This window comes from Oxyura jamaicensis, chromosome 10, assembly GCF_011077185.1.
Source record: "Oxyura jamaicensis isolate SHBP4307 breed ruddy duck chromosome 10, BPBGC_Ojam_1.0, whole genome shotgun sequence".
Lineage (NCBI taxonomy): Eukaryota > Metazoa > Chordata > Aves > Anseriformes > Anatidae > Oxyura > Oxyura jamaicensis.
Window position 1 is genome coordinate 3,771,876 of NC_048902.1, and position 20,885 is coordinate 3,792,760.

General features: G+C 37.3%; 1 protein-coding gene across 8 annotated transcripts in view; it reads left to right on the forward strand.

Moving 5' to 3' along the window:
- The window catches only part of CGNL1 (cingulin like 1), a 56,981-nt gene that overhangs the window by 8,018 nt on the left and 28,078 nt on the right, over nucleotides 1-20,885 (forward strand). For 7 of the 8 annotated variants that reach the window (XM_035336287.1, XM_035336286.1, XR_004753676.1 and 4 more), the window contains 7 exons: nucleotides 6,339-7,950; nucleotides 8,433-8,527; nucleotides 9,478-9,571; nucleotides 10,585-10,686; nucleotides 13,821-13,969; nucleotides 14,481-14,616; nucleotides 16,159-16,371. In XM_035336287.1, coding sequence (XP_035192178.1) covers nucleotides 6,358-7,950; nucleotides 8,433-8,527; nucleotides 9,478-9,571; nucleotides 10,585-10,686; nucleotides 13,821-13,969; nucleotides 14,481-14,616; nucleotides 16,159-16,371 — 2,382 coding nt within the window. In that variant the 5' untranslated portion in view covers nucleotides 6,339-6,357. Of the gene's footprint in view, nucleotides 1-1,859; nucleotides 2,058-6,338; nucleotides 7,951-8,432; nucleotides 8,528-9,477; nucleotides 9,572-10,584; nucleotides 10,687-13,820; nucleotides 13,970-14,480; nucleotides 14,617-16,158; nucleotides 16,372-20,885 lie in introns of those variants that run through there. The other variant, XM_035336288.1, reaches the window with a different exon arrangement.

A 20,885-nucleotide genomic window follows, 5' to 3' on the forward strand; every position in this document is an offset into this window, starting at 1 on the left:
TTATGAGATTGTGTTCCACCAAGTGTAAAAACATTACAGTTTTGGTCTTTCCATGAATTATCCTGTCTGCTTCCTTTGCTGTACCTTCACAGTATGCAAGTTTTCCTTCCTCTTCTCTCCCCAAGTTATTTCCTGTCCTTTCTTCATAGCACTGTATTGACCAAACACCCACTTTGTCTGATGTTGATGGTGCTTTCTGAACTGTCAGCTGGAGAGCAAACTCAGAGTTATGTAAAGCTGGAATACATATCTTACAGTTCCTTCCTGTCTTTTTGCTGTGCATGTGTGAAAAATCTGAACTAAGCATCCATCAACTGTTACATCCCTCTTTTCTTTTTTTTATGGGTCGGGCTGTGTAAGTTCAAGATTTTCAAAAGTGATTCTACAGCTTTAAGATTCTTTTTCATTCATCCAAGAGCAAGAATTAGTAAAAAGCCAAATAACTCAAGGGCAAGGGCATTTAGCTAAATTCATTCCTCTGCAAAGGAGATAATGGTATGCCCTAATCCTCCTTTAATGAAAAATCTTTAGCTGATTCAGTTTTAGGAGTCTCGGGCTTATAATATTGGAGTTCACGTATTTCTGTCATCAAGAGAGCCAGGGAGGAGTCCTAGTGCAATGGGAAAAGTGGAGAAGTGAGATCCTTTTTATTCTTCCATATTTCTTCACTGGATGTATGCAAAAGGAGCGCATACACTGTACATACAGTATACATACTGTAACACAGTACCTGTGAAGGATCTGTGGCTCTTAGACATGGGCAGGGAACGTATCTGGTGGTGGGACCAGTAATAGTGCCAGTCAGCCAGTCAATAGTGCCACGTGCCAGTCAGCATCCCTGGGTTATGTCCCAGCAGTCTATCCAGCACAGCTAGACAGCTCGACTGCTGGAAGCAGAAAGTGAGAGGTGCTTTGTTGCAGACATGCTACAGGCATGCTTAGTAAGGAGGGTATAGGAGACAGGAAACAGAAGAACAAACTTCATATGCAGAGCATGGCATTTAACAGGACCGGGAAACCACGCTTTTGGATAAATCTGTCTTCTAGATTTGTCTAGAGAAGAACTGAAATGGATGAGCGGACACATTTCCATGCCTTTGTGATGCAGTCATGTTAGGAAGGCTGCAGAGCTGCTGGAGGAAACAGCCATCTCTGGCACAGAAATATGTTTCTCAAAAGCACTCTTTTTTTCTTTGTGTTGGCAGGGAGAACAGTAGGGGTTCCAAATTACAGGGATTTTATTTTGTAACATTGGTCTCAAATAACTCCTGGTAGCTAGCATTAAAATAGGTCGCATTAGCTGTGAAAGGACATGTTCTGGAGGCAGTATAAAAAATGTTCTTGACAGTTAAATCTTCAGTGTTCCTGTCCTGTGGTACTTTGCAAAGTATCGTATCACTGAAGAACAAACTGCTACAGAAGAACATTCAGAGTATTGAATTTTCAGACGTTAGGCCCTCTCCTGACAAGTTCCCTTTCTGAACAGCAACGTTTCCATTTTTGGCAAAAATAAGTTAAGAAAAATGAGACCATTTCTCAGAAATTATAAAATATGGCACTTTCATACCAACGGAGGCCAGTGTTTTAAGTGATTGTTTGAAAGTCTTTGTAAAGGCTTATTTTAAAAAGAAATCATTAAAACTGAAAGACCTGAACAGCTTTGAGTGCTACTTTTTTGTTTGTTTACAAAAGCATTAAGCTTGAGCTGCACCAAGGCCATGTTGTTGCCAGAATACGTGATCTCGTTATTCCCTCAGTTGCTGATCTGATAGAAAATTGCCTTTTTTCTTTCCAGATCAGTAAAGCTGGTCTGGGTCACTGTGCAGCTGCATGGTTGTTGGCTTTGTCATAAAAAGAACGGGGTTTGTACAGCTGAGATAACGGGATGCCAAAACAGCAGCTCTTAGGGGGTAGAGTGTCATGGCCTGTGTTGTTCTAAGCCAGCTGCTAAAACGCAACGTTGAAATGAAGTAAGCACCCTTCAGAGCCATGTGTTCTGAACTTTTCAAGGAGATACATGATTGAAAATGACTCTTTTGCTGAAATCTGAAATAAAGGTGATTACCTGGGAAATAGAGTGAATCCTCTCTGATGACACGTGTAAAACATAACGCATGGAGCAGATTTGCTTTGCTTGTGTCTGACTGTGATTCCTGGATCTTTAATTCTCTGTTCTTTTGGACTTGCTTGAGATGCAAAAGGCTTTATTGAGCTTGTTGATCAATAAATCCAGCTGCCTAAGTGTATCTGGTGTAACTGGAGAAAATTAGACTCTTTCTTTTCTGGAGCGTTTGCAAATTTTCAAGTAAAACTTTGTTGCTCAATAGTTTGACTAGTGAGCAGCACGTAAAGTTACCAGGCAGATGTAAATATACTTTCACTGTTCTGAACTGCAACTTTTCATCTCTGAAAGATATTGGTGGTTGCATGTCCTTGACTATATTCTCTGTCATTTTGGTAAGTGGAATATTTTCAGAGTAAAATGATTTCTTGAAGAAGTTATTTTATATGTCCTGATTAATTTGTAGGTGCTGTTGTGACATACAAGAGATAAGAACTGTCTTCGTAAAATAATAATATGACAGTGTCCTACTGAATTAACAATTTATGCATAATCATTATTCTGTTTTCTGGAAAGAAAAAAGCCTCTCATTTTGTATTCTTTTAAAAAAAATCCTTTGATACTGCAAATTATTACTAACAAGATCATATAATGCAAAATTGAAAGTATTGGTGTGGCAGAAAACCTGGACTCAAGATCTGTGTCTCCCTCAATAATAAAAAAACACTTTCTATTTTTGATAAGTAGTTGCAATGAAATAACAAGCAGCCACACAAATAGGAAAAATCTCTTCTTAAGTACTGTTAAAATATCTAACCTCTTTTCATAAGCTTAAGAGTAAACAGACTGTTCTGTCATAACATTTGAGAGCTTTGGCAGCCTTAAAGAAGATTAAAACTAGACAGTTTTAGCTGTCAGTGCCCCCAGCTGCCTGCCACTCCCCTCTATCACGTCAGAACTTATTTCGTTTGTAGTACAGAAAACAAGGCTGATTGCATTTACCTAGTGTGCCAAGCTGCAAATTTTCATGGCTGAGGTGTGCCCACACAAATGGTTCAGGAGTTCCTGTTTGGGAGATGGTGACGTCCATCAGAGGAGTGGGGTAGACAGATGGTGGAGTCACAGCGTCAGTCCTCTCATCCTGATCTATTGCTGTAAGCCTGCCAAAGTCTGGGATGCCAACTATGAAACGTGTGTGTAAAAATGACTGACTATAATTACACAATTAACATCATTAGAGCTTTTAAGTTTTCTTTGGAAAGGGTGTGTATTAGTAAACACGCTAGACTTTTTTAATTAAAAAAAAGTTTACAATATTGAAAAAACAGTGTTTTCATGTATTGTAAAATAACACTTTGATATTACGTAGATCATTCACTGGTCGGACGTTTAATAAAACAGGAACTCTAAGTAAAGCCTTCAGATATTTGAATGATTGGGCCAGCTGTCTTATTTTCTTGTATATATGTTTTTCAGTTATGAAAAATAAAATGTTTTATTTAAAAATGTTTTTAAACTTTGTTTTCTATAAGATTTTATCATTTTATGTAATAAAATGAAGTATTTTAATACTCACAAACAAAACAAATGCACTTATTTCTTTGTAGTCTTTAAGAGACAAAAAAAAAAAAATACTACTGGTTACTTTTAACTAGATTGTTAACCTAACTACTGTTTCCACTATTTGCCCCAGGGATGGGGCATCCACAGCTTCACTGGGTAACCTGGGCCAGTGCCTCACTGCCCTCTGAGTGAAGAATTTCTTCCTTATCTAGTCTAAACTTACAGTCATTTAGTTTAGAAACCCCTTGCCCTGTGTCACTATACTCCCTGATAAAGTCTCACCCCAAAGAGACTTTCTCTATAAGAATGGAAAGCATAAAAGCTTCAAAATGCTAACTTTATTTGAAAACAAGTTTTGAACTTTAAAAAATACTTATTTTTTGTTGCATTGAGCAAATAACAATTTTGAGTTATTGATAAATGTAGCTAGATCTCAACAGGTTAAAGAACAGAGTAGAGAACCTGATTTCATTTCCAATCTCCAGTTACCATTTATTAGATCAGCATAGCCTGGTTCCTTTGTAGTGCATATGCTGAGTTGCTGATCTGTATTGTCCTGTTTCTTTTTTCCTCCATTGTTTTCATAGCTAGCATCAGTGCAGCTCAGTAGCTGATTTCAGTGCTCTGGTCAAAAACCCACCAAATCAATGGCGATCACTTAATTGACTTCTGTGTGCCTAGAATAAGCTCTTGTTATTTTTACTTCGTCATTTTGTCTCTGCTTACACACAGAAACAGTGTAATTAATATGAGCTGTTATAAGTAATCATAAAGGAAGGCCAAATAATATGGAAAAATACAAAGAACAGAAGCCCAAGATAATGAAATGTATAGGTACTGTGGTTTCTGTGTTCTCCCTCCTGCATTTTCGACTTCTTGTAGTCTTTGCTGGCTCATCTCTGCTTTTCCCTTCGTTATGTTTCTCTTCGTACTCCAAGAAGTCTTAAAAAGAGATCAAATTTGTAGTGTCAATTTATTTCCCTTTACTAAGTGATCTTAGCCCCTGTGATAACTAGCTCACTAAATCTTTTTGTATCTAAGAAGAACTTAAACAGTGAGAATACGTTTTTATTTCCTGCATCAAAATAATCAATTATTATGTAGCATTGTATTTAGAGAAGCATATTTCATCAAACTCTCAAATGAAATGAGGCTGCTGTTGAGGAAGAGCTGGCAGTGTTTTTATTGGGAGAAGATTTTTATTGGGGCGGTGTTTTTATTGGGAAGAAGGTTTTTGAGGGGAGAAAGAAGAAATGGTTAGAAACTAGCATACTATTAATATGCAACCAAACTTTCTAATTCAATCTCAGGAAAAATAAAAAATCTGCTGTTTTTTAGAATATCTGAGGGAGATGATTCGCACTCAGATGCACAGGTGAGCGAAACTTGCTGCAGAGGTTTGTTCTTTTTTCAATGAGACATCCTGTTTCCCTTTAATTATTATTCATTGTCATTTAGTAATCTTGGTTTTGTCAAGCTTCAGTGATTACTCAACTCTCCAGCTCAGTTCAAAAGTTTATTCCTTTCAGGTTTTGCATCAGTCTGACAGAGTCTGGAGTTCCATTCTTCTAAAGACACAGCTCTTAGTGTGTCTGCATTGCCTTGGCTACTGTTAACTTCTAAAACACTCATAATACACAACAGACAGTGAAGTACAAATACTCACAAAAGCAGCTCTTACAGAAAGGAAGAATGGAGTTTAGTATTAAAAGTGCAGGTAGCATTTAATTTTACTGTTTTCTAGAACTGAAACAGTTTTGGCACATATGGCCTGTGCTTCACATTCCTGTTGCTCCTGAAAAAAAAAAAAAAAAAAAAAAAAAAAGTACTACCAACCTTGGAAATACAAGCATTATTTTTCCATTTTTGTTGCATAGCAAAGCATCTATTTTAAAATATCAGCTTGTTCTCTGAAACAAGCCCACAGCTGGAAGACTGTTAAATTATTTGTAGCAAAGTTGATGGTTATGGATGACTGAGAGACAGATTAAAAAGTTTATTTTCAAATGTCTTTAGAAACAAATTGTATTTTTTTACTGTGAAATGGGATAGAGTGACATAAAGTCGCCATGGGGTGACAAAGTTAGGGGAAGCAGTGACCTTTCCACTTCTGAAAACAACTGTTGAAAGCAAAGTACAAAGTACATACAAATGGAACTCTAAGGCATGAGGATATTGACTTCTCTTACAGTGCTTTAAGTACATAAAACTCACAACCTAAAACTGCCTGCTTGTGGTTTGCTTTCCTGGGATTATGTTTACATATTCATATGGCTGATACTAACTTTTGGCTACAAAATCAGCATTGGCTTGTGAAGGGTACGATCTTTCAGTACATATAATGGCAATACCCAAAATAAAAGCTGTCTTGACTCCAAAATAAATAAATAAATAAATAAAATTGCACTAGGATTGGTTATAAGTGAAGTCATTTGATTCCAAAGCAACCAGCACCAACTCTGCATAGGTAATCTTGACTGTTGTTATTTCATAACATTTACATTCATAAAATAACATTATCTTTCACCCAGAATTGGTCAGTCAGTTGTTTGTTTAACAATGTGTATGCTTTGGACCTTGTATAGCTTGTAGATTGATTTTATTGCATGTTACTGTTAGTCTTCAGAGTTGTACTTAATGGCTGATTAAAGTAATTAATGAAATAATCGAAAGTATTTAAAACAATTGATTTTGGTAACTTTTTTCTATTCAGCTGCAATCCTCAGACAATCATGGAGCCGTATTTTCCTGGTTTTAAGCACATGCAGCAGGACTATGAAGTTACTCTTGAACTTGCAAGTGAGGAGACTCAGAAAAATAGGAATGCACAGAATTCTAAGACGGGATCTTATGGTGTCAGTATTAGAGTTCAAGGAATTGATGGACATCCTTACATAGTACTAAATAACACAGAAGGATGTTTGTCAGAAAATCCTCCTCCTCCTGGAAAAGATCAGAAGGTCACTTCTCAGACTGCAAGCAAGCCATCCACAGAATCCAATACTGCTTTTACATTGGAGGACAAAAACAGTGAACACACAGAGTTTCCTGGAACACAGCTTGTTCAACCCTGCATGTTTAAAAACCTCAAGATAACCAACCTGGATGAAAAAGAAAATGGAATATCAGATTTTAGAGATGTATTGCCAAAATCCTCCAATTTGTTGAACTTTCAAAGACATCCTGAGCTTTTACAGCCTTATGATCCTGAGAAGAATAACTTGAGCTTGGATAGTTACCAGTCTTCCATGTGCAGTAAATCTACATCTTTTGCAAAAAAAGAAGATAAAACTGAAGCAAAGCCTTGGATTTCCTCATCTAAAGTAGTGTCCCTACAGAAAACAAATACATATCTCGCAGAGTCAGCCACAGCAAATTCCAAAAAAGTACCTTTAAACCGGGCGGTAGACATAGAAGACCAAAATAAGCAGGTGTTTGATTGTCCCAGTAGCACTATCAGCCCAAGTGAAGTGCATGTTTCAGAATTGTTTTCATCTACAGGAGGATCCCCATGTGCTAGTCCTATTGCTTATCCGGAAACTAGAAAACCTAGACCAGATGTCCTTCCCTTCCGCAGACAAGATTCAGCTGGGCCAGTGTTAGATGACTCACGAAGATCATCGTCCTCATCAGCTACTCCCACTTCTGCAAATTCCTTGTACAGATTTTTACTTGATGACCAAGAGTATGCAATCTATGCAGACAATGTTAACCGGCATGAAAACAGAAGATACATCCCATTTTTACCTGGAACTGGTCGTGATATTGACACCGGCTCCCTTCCAGGAGTAGATCAGCTAATTGAGAAGTTTGATAAGAAAGTTGATCCTCACAGAAGAGGTAGGTCAGGAAAAAGGAATAGAATTCATCCAGATGATCGTAAAAGATCAAGAAGTGTTGACAGTGCCTTGCCATTAGGGTTTGATATAAATTCAAATAATTTGGGTGAATTCAGTAAAAGCTTGGGTAAGTCAGCTGAGCACTTGCTAAGACCATCTAAAGTTTGCCTCCATAAGCAGTTATCCAGAGAGCAAAAGCCACCTTCCAAAGACATGAAAATTTCTGCTCGAAGTATTGGAAAACTGCAAACGCCTGATAAAGACTCTCAGAACAGTCATTTCAGTTCTTTGCAGTATCATAAGCAAAATGGAGTTAATACTGAGAGCTTCACGTTTAGATCATCCACACTACCAGGACAGAATAAGAGAGATGAAGTTAGAACAGTAACTTCAACTCTGTTGTTGCCAAACCGAATCACAATTCCATCAGATTCAGGAGCCAAGAAGATTCCTGTAAAAACATTTTCATCTGTCCCTAATACACAGGTAATTTTGAATTTACTCTTTAAGTTATGTTTTGCATTGTAGCATAATAAAATTCTTGTATCGTTAAATGCATATGTTTCTGTCGTTCATTAGAACAAAATCCAATCATGTACTATTTCTAATTAGTAAATACAAAAATTGTTCCTGTAGTTGAGGAAATGTGTTTTGAAAAACAGTATTATTCTTGTCTGGGTGGAGGAAGATGGTGGGGACAAGGAGGATTATTGTAAATAATGTTGTGATGATTCTTAAGCAGAATGCCGAAATCTGTGGAACTTTAGACACAATGGTGTTCTATCCTTTAGTGTAGTGTATACTTCCTTCTTGCAGTAAGCTAAAACTCCAATGAATCTTAGAGAACTCGAGGTCCATAGTACATAAACTTCTTCATAATAGAATAGAATGGAGAATTTCAACTGGAAAGGTTGTATTTACAACTCTGTTAGGATTATACTTTTTGACATTGTATCTTGTCCTTTTAGGCAACTCCTGATCTCTTAAAAGGCCAGCAAGATATTACACAGCAAACAAATGAAGAGACTGCTAAACAGATACTTTACAATTACCTTAAAGAAGGGTTAGTAAACATAACTAACTTTTAGAGGGGAGGTTATGTTTTCTCAACATTTTTCTATTACATTTAAAATTTGAAATGGTAAAATCAAAGCTATAACTAAATGGAATGACTGTTTCAAAGTTTTGTATCTCAACTATGTCTTTTAAGGCATTATAGGATCTCAAAATACCTAGCTAGTCAGGATATAATATCTTACATAAGATACTGTTCAAGATTTGATTAAAAGTACTTGAAATCTGTGAATCAGAATGTTTTGTCTTTTAAATACTTAAGGTGTTAAACTTAAGTGATATGGATGTTCATGAAGAATTCAAATCATGCCTGATGGGAGTGTAAGCTTGTGGTTTATAAAACAGAAAATATATATATATATATTTTAAGAATTTACAGAAATTCTTTTGTTGTTTACACAATACCTTCTCCACCAGGAACCTTGTTACTTGATATTTTCTAATGATAGCTTATTGAAAGGTGAGGAAGGAAGGACAAATGAATTAAAATACACATGATGCGCTCAAATTTCTTTGCACTGCTGAACTTTCTTAGGTACAACTGTACTGATGTAGCAGTTTTTGGCAGCTGTTTAAGAGAGTTTTAATGGTGCAGTAGTCAGGACTTGAAAAACCTAGTAGTAATTACTTTTAATTTCTGTATGTTTGTTGAATAATATATGTGCTGAATACCTGTCTTTCCACAGCTATAGTCTTGTAGAAGAGAGCTGCAATTAAAGAGTTCAGTGATACTTTTATAGAAAATATTTGAAATTTGAATTGTTAACAACCTTCCTTCAGAAGATTTAATGAAATCATAGTTGAGATAATTTGACTTATTTTTATAGTAGATTTTTATGGTTGTGATTTTCAGTGGTTTGGACGCTTATTTTGAATTTGTTTTGATGTTAATGAAATAGTGCCTTTGATCACATCATTGCTTACTTGTCTGTGTTTTAGAAGTGCTGATAATGATGATGCAACAAAGAGGAAAGTCAACTTGGTTTTTGAGAAAATTCAAACATTAAAGTCAAGAGCTGCTGGAAAGACACCGGTAATTTTTTATTTACTTTTTAATGTTTGGGCTTATTTCATAGTGATGCAGTGTTCAAGCAGTGCTTTACAAGTTTGAATCCCCTCACTGACTTCAATGAGACCATTCTTGTAGTTTCCCAGTGGTGTAGCTTAATGTTAATCATGCACTGAAGAGCCTTATGGGAAAGATTTTTGTTTACAATTTAAAAAAGAAGGTAAAGGAGTCTGCTATGAGAAAGAAAAAAGAAATGCAAACTTAACAGTAAATCTCGCAGACATCAAAAGGTTGTTAGATCGAAGAAAAAGCTAATGTATGCAGCTTTTAAGAATAACCTTGGAACATCTTTTCATTATAATGATGTAAATTGATACCTAAATAGAGAGTGTTTTAATGTGCAATTTAGAAAACCAGCTAGGATATTGTTTAAAAGCCATATTACACTAATATCATTTGACAATCGCCTTCTTAAAATGTTTTTGTTTCCTGCCATGTGGTGCACTGCTTTTTTAGGTCTAAAGCAAGGGGAAGAAGCGTCCAATTGTTGAAGTGATAGCATAAGAAAGACTAAATGCTTACTTTTGGTGATTATTTAATTCTGGGCTATAATTAGTTAAAATGAAAATATAAAACACATTTTTAGAAGTTACAGAAAATTAATTTGAAAATCTGTTTTGACACATGAGCATGCATCCCTTTGATGTCTGTTTTGTGTGGTGGTATCTCAGTGAAATTTGTCCCCAACTATTAGTGATTTAATTTAGCTGTTGCCTAATTTGAATATTTTTAGGTTTGTAATGTTTTCTGTGTTGGCAACCTACCTGGAGCCATTATTAAGAATTTTAATGAAAATCAAATTGTGGTTCTTTTGAAAATGTTAGCTTGGTTTGACCCATATGAAAAGTCCAAGATGAGCTCAGGCAGTTGATGCCACACTTTATTAGTGTTGCTTGTAGTTTCACTTTAGATTTTAAAAGGAAATTGTCAAAGAACATCTTGGCTTTGTTGGAATAAGTATCTCTATTTAATTGCAGGTTTCTGATTCTTCAGCTGAAGTAAAAGCGTTGGTGGAGCAAAAAACAGAACTTGAAAGGAAAGTGGAAGAATTACAGAAAAAACTGGATCTAGAAATCAGGGTACTGCCCTTTTTTGTTATAAAGTTTTTGTCAAATATACTTTTCTAAGTAAGTGACAACTGATCAACAAGTTGATTTGTTTGTATTAGAAAAGGGTATCTTTTGCTCAATTTTCTAATGAATTTTCTGTTTGAGATTTAAATATTAGGAATGTTTTGTAAACTGTTGTTGCTTACGTAATCATAATATTTTTGCATTGCTTGTTGCAATGTGCAGTGCATGTGTTCTAAAATGTTCTGTATGAAAGCCAGTAAGTTTTAGATTAAAACCTGTTAATGTTCCTCTGTGAGTGGCCAAATGTGTCTGGGTATATCAGATAACTGGAGCTGTTTTGTTTCATATTCTTTTTGTCCAGACACACCGATGCTTTTGCAGAAGACTTTTAAAGTGTCATTGTTCATGACAGTTACCCTTTCTAGGAAATTGCTTCCTTCTCAGTAGTACTTGAGAAGAAATTTGGCACCGTGAATATAAATATTAGGCAGACGTACATAAAGTTTCTTAGGTATCTGCTGAGGGAGATTTTAATCTGTTGACTGGGAGACCTATATGGAGTGGGAGACAAAATATATTACTCAGAAGCTGTTTATTAATTAAAGCATTACTTCAGTGCTGAATCCAAAGTAATTAAGTATAGCCTTGCTCTGAAAACATGGGTAGGACAGACTGGTTTCTTTCAGTTTGCATTCTGAATCACAGAATCACGGAACTGTAGGGGTTGGAAGGGATCTCGAAAGATCATCGGGTCCAACCCCCCCTGCCAAAGCAGGTTCCTTAGAGCAGGCTGCCCAAGTAGGCGTCCAGACGGGCCTTGAATATCTCCAGAGAAGGAGACTCCACAGCCTCCCTGGGCAGCCTTTTCCAGTGCTCTCTCACCATGAAGAAGTTCTTTCTCATGTTGGTGCGGAACTTCCTTTGCTCCATTACCCCTTGTCCTGTCCCCACAAACCACTGAAAAGAGGTTGGCCTAATCCCTCTGTCTCCCACACCTCAGGTATTTATACACATTGATGAGATCCCATCTCAGTCTTCTTTTCTCCAGGCTGAACAGACCCAGGTCTCTCAGCCTTTCTTCATAGGGAAGATGCTCCAGGCCCTGTATCATCTTTGTGGCCCTCCGCTGCACTCTTTCCAGAAGATCCCTGTCTCTTCTTTGTACTGGGGAGCCCAGAACTGAACACAGTACTCCAGGTGAGGCCTGACCAGGGCAGAGTAGAGGGGGAGGATCACCTCCCTTGACCTGCTGGCCACGCTTCTTTTAATGCACGCCAGGATCCCATTGGCCTTTTTGGCCACCAGGGCACACTGCTGTCTCATGGTCAACCTGTCGTCCACCAGGACCCCCAGGTCCTTCTCCTCAGAGCTCGACTCCAGCAGGTTGTCCCCCAGTCTGTACTGATAGGTCTGGTTGTTCCTTCCCAGGTGCAGGACTCTACACTTGCTCTTACTAAACCTCATTTGGTTTCTTCCTGCCCATCTCTCCAGCCTGTCCAGGTCTTGCTGAATGGCAGCACAGCCTTCTGGCGTGTCAGCCACTCCTCCTACCTTTGTGTCATTGGTATACTTGCTGAGGGCAGACACTATTCCCTCATCAAGGTCGTCGATGAAGATGTTGAATAAGACCGAACCCAGCACCGATCCCTGGGGAACACCGCTAGTCACAGGTCTCCAGCCGGACTCTGCACCACTGATTGCCACCCTCTGAGCTCAGCCAGTCAACCAGTTCTCAACCCACCTCACTGTCCACTCTTCTATCCCACCCTTTCTCAGCTTTGCTAGCAGGATGTCATGGGAGACAGTATCAAAAGCCTTGTTAAAGTCAAGGTAGATTACATCCACTGCTCTCCCTCCATCTACCTGCTGGTGATGCCATCATAGAAGGCAACAAGGTTGGTCGAGCATGACTTCTCCATGGTGAATCCATGCTGACTACTCCTCATAACCTTCTTCTCTTCCAATTGTTTGGAGATGGCATCCAGAACAAGCTGTTCCCACACCTTTTCAGGGACAGAGGTGAGACTAACTGGCCTGTAGTTTCCTGGATCCTCCTTCTTGCCCTTCTCGAAGACTGGAGTGACATTGGCTATCCTCCAGTCTTCAGGCACCTCTCCTGTTCTCCAGGACCTTTCAAAGATGATAGAGAGCAGTTTGGCGATCACCTCTGCCAGCTCCATTAGCACATGTGGATGCATCCCATGGGAACCCATGGATTTGTGTGTGTTGAGCCCACTCACATGCTCCCGAACCACTCTCTTGTTAACCGGGGGGGGAGCCCTCCATTTCCCAGACCCTTTCTCCTCCCTCCAGGATTGAGGAGTCCGGGGGGGAGTTCTTGAAGCAAAGAATGAAGCAAAGAAAGCATTCAGTATCTCTGCCTTCTCGGCGTCTCCCATTACGAGGACACCCCCCTTGTTCAACAAGGGACCCACGTTATCCCTAGTCTTCCTTTCACTGTTTACATACTTAAAAACAAACAAACAAACAAGCAAACTTCTTATTATCCTTTATCTCTTTTGCAAGCCTCATCTCTAGGTGGGCTTTAGCCTTCCTCGTCATGTCCCTGCAGGCCCTGACAACACTTCTATACTACTCCCAAGGGGATAGGCCCTTTTTCCACATTTCGTCAACCTTCCTCTTCCTTTTGATCTTATTCATGAGCTCGTTGCTCATCCACACAGGTTTCCTGCCCCCCTTCCCCGATTTCCTACTCTTAGGGATGTACCGATCCTGAGCTTGGAAGAAGTGCTGTTTAAATGTTGCCCAGCTCTCACAAGCACCCTTGCCTTCTGGCAACCTAGCCCATGAGATACCTCCAAGCAGGTCCCAGAAGAGATCGAAGTTGGCTCTCCGAAAGTCCAGGGTAGCAATCCTGCTTTTAGCCTTACTTTTTCTGAGTCCTAATAAAAATCAATATACTTGAAACTGATGAGGAAACTTCACACTTGTCACAAAAATTGAAAAGCTGTGGTTAGTGTGTTTTAATAACAGTTTCAATATTTTAATATTCATAACAATGAGTACTTCTGCAAAAGAAAAATATCAAAGCCTTGAAATGGCTCCTTTCATAAAATAAGTCTATAATTTCTTTATGCTTAGTATATTATCTTGCTTAACTTTTGGTGTACAAAAAATAGAATCAGCAAAATTCAAAAGAGGAGAGAGATGCTACACGAGCAAGCCTGAAAGATCTTCAGTTCCAGCTTGATGAAAGTATATGTGAAAGAGATGCCTTAAAAAAGAAGCTGGAAGAAAACGAGAAGGAACTCCGTCAGAACCTAGAGGAGTGAGTTCATTTTTGAGAACTTATTAGTTGGAATTTATACCTTTACTTAAACTTTTTAATTTAAACATACCTGTGTCTTCAGAAGATATTAATTGAATCAGACAGTGATGTTTGGTATTGTAGGAAATGTTTCTACTGTTTAAAAATAGCTTATTTTTTTAATATCTTGAAGGAAAAGAAAAATTGCTGATTTATAGTTGTCTTCTTGTTGCAAGTTGCTTTTAATATTTCATAGTCATAGTATATAGTTTTAAACTTTAAAATACAGAAAAAAATAGTGCTTTAGTCAAGAATATTGTACCAGGTTTAAAATATAATGCAAGTTTCTATTTAAATGTCTACTTAAAAGAATTTTCATTTTTTCCCTCTGACATTTCATTGTTCTGCCTCATATATCCCATTCCCTTGTGGGCAACATGGGAATAGATACTTGTATCTTTTAGTACTTGGGAGAACCAATCAGTATTTCTGCCATTAAAAGAAAAAATCCTCTCTGATTTTTCCTGATGAGGCTTTTTCAAGTGAAGATGGAACAGGAACAACACCAGACTGAGATCAGAGATCTTCAAGACCAGCTCTCTGAGATGCATGATGAACTGGATAATGCAAAACATACCGATGAAGGGGAGAAAGAGATTCTGATTGAGGTTAGTTATAAAATACTACAAGTAAGATAACTTAACGTAACTTACTTAAAGTTAAAATAAGTCCATGTCTGATCCAAAAATAAAGCCCAAATTCTAACTATTTGGTTCTTTTTAGTCAAGGCTGTAATTTCAAAACTTGATGACAGCAGGAGAAATAGGAAATGCATTTGGTGCCATAGCATGTTATAAATGCCATATGTTGAAATAAATTATGGAACAGTTTCAAAAGTACCTGCTTAAAAGACAGAAACAATGGATTAAATGGGTGGGGTAAGTTCTTAAATCCAGCTGCCAACAAGAAGAACTAAGAGAAGGGAAAGGAGAGTGTACAGGCTGAGGGTACTAACATCAAAACTAATTGAAAATGCACTGCTAAATACAAGGGCATGGGTGTATACATAATCATGAGAAAGATATGCTATGAGCCAGCTTCCCCCATGCTGTGAATAGCTAGAGGGACTTTGACTTTCCAAGAGAGCCTCTCCTACCTCTACTCTTTTGGTACGTAAATTTACCAGTCACCCAGTTCTCACCACTTGACAGAAAGCGCTTCCCCTGCTTTTTCATAATTTGCTGGCAGGTATTGCACAGTTTGCAGTCTGACACTTCACTTTATAAGTAAATTTGGAATTCTCCAAGAATAGAATACTACTGCTTGTTGGGTCACTGGGAGACCTTCCTTATTGCTAGATAAAAACTAAATGTATCAGGCTTTTACATTTGAAATAAAGGGTCAAGAATCTGGCTAGTGAGTTAAAAATAAAATTACAGAAATAGAAAGCAATAAAGTATGTTACCAATAGCATATCTACATAGTATTCTATTCTTCTTGCATTTGTTAAGGAACTTAAGTATTAAGGTAGTGCCTTACCTGGTGGTCAGCTGGAAGTTTGAGGTGAGCCAGGTGCAGCAGAATTGAAGGCTGTCCACAGCAGATTCACTGACTGTACGCTTCCTTCCCAGCAATGTGGTGAGGGGAAACGACTTCTGGGGAGAACACTGTGGTGGGAAAAAGGGTCTAAAGGCATGGATTTGGTTGGGAAGCGCTTGTTTTGCCCTCAACCCCTCCAGGTGTTCAACTGTTCTAACTTGCAGAAACAACTTTAATCTTTCCAACAAAAAGTCAACAAGGAATTATTGTGTTCACTTCTACTGCAGTGTAGGAAACAAAGATTTTTATTTGTTCTCATCTGCCTCCTTGCAACTGAAGGTAGGACTGAGGGATTTTTTAAAATGAAGCTTTTAGGTTTACTCCTGCTTTATTCATAGGAAGTGTAGCATCAATCTTTTTATAGTTCTGTAGCATCAAATACATAACTGATGTTTTATATAATGGGTCGATATGTTGCACTTCTAGTAGTCTTGGGTTCTAGTAGATTTGTAGCACTCTATAATAAAGTTGCAAATAATATATTGGTCATAAGAAATGAAGCTGCTCTGGGAAGCTTATTCTTAATTGCTTTCCCTCTCTGAAAAAAAAGAACAGTCATCAGAGCCATCTATGAGACAATTGTGTTTATTTTTGATTTTAATGAACTTTAGGAGCTGATGCAAATGAAGCAGGATCTGCAAGAAGTATTAATAGCGAAAGAACAACAAGAAGAAATTTTGAGAAAGAGAGAGCGAGAGCTTACTGCTTTAAAAGGAGCACTAAAAGAAGAAGTATCTAGCCATGACATGGAGATGGATAAACTTAAAGAACAACATGATAAAGAATTGCTTGATCTACAGCAGAGCCTGGAGAAAGCAACACAGGTGAAAGAAGTGATTACAATTAATCTTTACAGGGAAAAATACCTATCACAGATGTCCCTTAGTAGATGCTTTCAGATCCTAAAATTTTTAGCAAAATAAATAGGTATATTTGGGCTAGGAGATTCTTTGCTGCTGACAATGAGTTTTATTTCATACGCTTTAACTGTGGCAAAAAATCAAAACATTGCATAAGTTGTGACCCTTTCTTCAAAGTTTTGGACTGTTTGACATGTTTTTTGACATGCTTAATTTTGCTTCATTGCATACTTTGAGAGAGAATGGATGAGATTATGGTACAGAGGGCCACTTGCTTGTCTTGGGTAGAATGGCATCATCAAAACCTTGAGGATGCCCCAAAGATCACCAGAATGCCTTGCTAGTGATGCTGGTGAAAGCAGTTTTGAATCTTCTAGTAGTTATCTGCAGTTCTTTACTGCCTGCTGTTCCTACCATCAGCTCCTTGTGTCCCGTTCTGTTCCTTGGTTGCATTGTCCCACCCTGCCCCTTGAACTACTTAACCAGTATTTTTTTGTTTTATTTTATTGGATTAATCTTGTTTACTGGGTGGCCTAATGTGTGTCAGCACAAGGAAAACAGTGGGGAGCGGGTGTTCTGAACCAGCAAGGGAGAAAAGGGACTGAATGAATTCCATTCCACCATCAGCAGGGAGTCTTTGTGAGCAGAAGAGTAGGAGCAGTTTTCTGAAGTGCTTATCTGGTACTGTTTTTCAATATATGTCCTCAGTGAAGTTATCATAGCAGAAGACAGCAGCTAGGAACAGATTTTTTTTTTTTTTTTTTTTTTGGTAAGGGAATGAGTCTTGTGAAATTTTGAGTATTTTTACAATGATAATTATTTGTCTTTTCTGTATCTCTTTCATTTTATTCATGTAAAATATTTGATGTTTTTAAAAGCAAGCTGTGCTTGACCAATGTATCAAAATTGTAGGCCCAATTTTATGCTTAGAAGTGTTTGTGCTAATTTATACCTTTTTCTCCCGCCTCAGTGGTGTTGGGTGAGTTGCAGCTACTGTGCTAGTTATGGCTGTAAGCATAGTGTAGAACTGAATTAAAATTAATCTTGAAAGAAGTTTCCAAAGCTTTGTGTGCTTTATGAGCAAAATAGGATCTTGTGTAGAAGATGCTGGATAGATAATGCACAGCTGAATTCAGAGAAAGAGTATTCTTAAAATTGTTTTAACATGTCCTGTTTTCTTCAGCAGTTAGAGAAATTTATATGCACTGGTTTGTATATGCAGCCTAGGATTTCTACTTGAGATTGTTTGACTTTACTTAAATGTGTTGTTTCTCTTTGTTTATATCATCATGAAGGTATTTGACTCATCTGAGCTTGAACCAAATTCTTTTTTTTTCCTTTGAGGAAGAACTAGAACAACTAAATCTACTTTTTATTATTATTATTATACAGTAATTGTAGTGACAGCTTAACCTCAGTGAACCATCTTTCAAAGTTACTGCTTGGTGATTTACTGTATTTCAATTATGGAACTGTAATTATGATTGACAAGAAATGAAAGAGTAGTCTGTTAGGCATAACAATAACAGTCTGGGAAATGGCTCAATGGCTGGGCTGTTGTAGCTTAGATAGTTTTAAATAGCATTTCCTTCAGATTTTTTTTTGCTTGCATGTTACAGTCTATAATAATATATGTAATCAGATGTTCAAAAGTTAAATTTAATTCATTAATGTTTCTCTAAGCACAAGTTTTACTCTTGCATTTCTACTTATGTGATCTTTGGGTTTTATTCTAAGAAAAACTTCTATCATGCTTAATGGGAAGGTTTTAGTAGCCTTAATTATATCTGAAACCCAGCACTATCTCTGTGCCTGCTGGCTGAGATTATTCATTGTGTTTGATAAATTAACTATCAGGAAAGTAAAACTGGTCCATCTGGAGTTGGATGAGTGATCTGCAGTGATCTTACATAAGGTATTAATTATTGGTTTTATAATTTATCTGGAATACCAAGCACGGTGTGAAAATAATGGTTTATATAATTGAAGCTGATTGACATGTTAAGAACTTTTTTTTTTTTTTACATTATTACAAGATGGAAGGATTTATATTGGATGGTGGAATATAAGAAGTTTACATCAAAGATAAGTGAAAAGTGCCATTCTGTTTTATTTAATGAGGAAAACTGGTGTGTAAATAGTGTTTCTGAAACAGAAAATAATGATAGCAATATTTCATAGATGTGAGTATACTGAAATCTGTGTGTACCTGGTTGTTAGTTCCTATGTTACTTCTATATTACACAAATTGGTACACTGAGTGAAGTTGCTTTGTGATGTATATTAGGCCTAAAAGGAAATATTTGCAGGGAAAAACAAAATAATTTTTGTGCCAGTGTTAAATCAGCAGAATTTTTCAGCTACTGCAGATATCAGGTTGGTTGGTCAGTGGTGCAGAGTATATTCATTCTGTATGATTAGCATGACTCCCAGATCTGTTTAAAATCACATTAGAAACATACTAATGGTTATCTGAATAGAGAATAGAGGGGGGAGGGTATTTGCCATGTGCAATTCTGTCTCATGCTCAGTGATGTGGTAGTTTTTTGATTTTGTTTGCTTGCTTTTCCATAGAGACAGTTACATAAAGCCACAGATCTTAAGATCTTCATTTTATTTGATACAATTTAGCAAGGTAACTCTTTTTTTTTTTTTTTTTTGTTATACCTTCTGCTTGTGGTCTTTTTGAAATAGCTGTGATGGTTCCTAACTTCATTGCATGTTTATTAAGTCTGAGATCAGACTATTTCCATTCAGTAAAAGTTTTCTGCTTCCTTACCACACCTGTGTAGGATAATGTATATCTTTAATTCAGTAAGAAATTTAAGAGTAATATATTTCTAAATAACAAGAGATGACTTCATCACTTCAAGTGCTAGAGAATAAAAGAGTATGAATCTCCACCACTGTAATGTAGTACAAAAATGTATATTATTTAATCTGAACCTCCAACAAAATAGGATAGAATTGTACTACTTAACCAGGAGTGCTGTGTCAGAAAAGGGTCACTGTTTCAGTAAGATTTGGGAATAATTTCTGGAATGTTACACTGTAGGAAGAAAGCTGTAGCAAACTGCAACCAGCTCAGGGAAGTGCAGTTGCAAACTACACAGAACCGTGGAATTTGAATAGCAGGCTACACAAATTATGTTGTTCCAAAAAAGCTGTAGCTACTGCCTTACAATAGTCTAGGGCTGACCTTGACCAATTTCTTCAGGGTTTGTAATACTTCTGACCTCATTCACAGAGTGTTAGAACAGACACTCAACCTTTAGAAGCAGATTCCTTTATCAAAACGTTTAAGAATGCAGTGAAGTTTGTGGTCATGTGAGCCCTCACTGATACACATGTGTTAAGCTGTGGTATGATTAAAGAGAAGAAGGAATTTTAGCAGAGCAAGTGGTAGGAACAGCAAAAGACCATGGTTACCTTCTTCCCAGGTTACAAACCAAATGCTACTCCTTTAAAATAGGTAAATACACAAAATCATAAAGTTCTGCATGTCACAGATGAGATAAAGCTTTTTTTTAAAGCCTTTTTTTTTTTTTTCATCCATCTGTATGAGTGGTTGTGAGTTTAGGCAAATTTAGCACAGAGCTGTAAAGAACTTTGAAATGGAAGTGAATAGAATATATTTTCTGCTTGACCTGATAATATATTTCTTCTGCTCTATGTGGAAGAATTGATTAGCTTTAAAGAAGCTTAAGAAAAACTAGATTAAGTGTCATGAATGATACTGACATATACCATGTATGCCCTTCTTGTAGAAATGGCTTGGCATATGTAGTGTAAATGTAAAATAAAACATAATTAAATTTATTATACTCTCAGAATCTGTTTTGGAATAGTGGTACACAAACACCACGTGGTGGTTGTCCAAGTGACTCAGGGTAAAAAGAAGACATCAGCTGACGGTGGAGCATCACGGAGGCGCTTTGGTCCACAAAGTGATAAGTAAATTTAATTTATATAAACTGTCAAATGATACACATGTAAAATTATTTCAAGCTCTTCATATAAAAATAATAGGCTCCCAACTAACTGGTACCATGCTAGGGTGAAATCTTGGGCTTATAATAAATAGCTCTGTAAACACATCATACTGATAGCAACAGAACAAATTATGTAACAGGAATTACATGGACATAAGAACATTGTTGTGCCCTTGTGTTCATGTATCCATACTCATCTCTAGTCTGCATCCTGAATGTTATGTCTAAGTCTCATCTGCTCACCTCAGACAATCTGCATAACAATTGGAAAAAATTTAGAGAAGATCGTCTAGGATTCCAGGTACCACTAGTGGATTTTTCTTTCCTTTGCTTGCCTGAGGCAGCCTTTGCCATATTGAGATAATGCTGGGTTTGGTTTATATGGTAGAAGCCAGCTGATAGAGGTCAGTTATTAACTGCTCTAAACTGTATGCAGAGTTGAAGGATAGTGGAGCAACTGGTCCAAGTCAGTATTTCCTCTTTTGT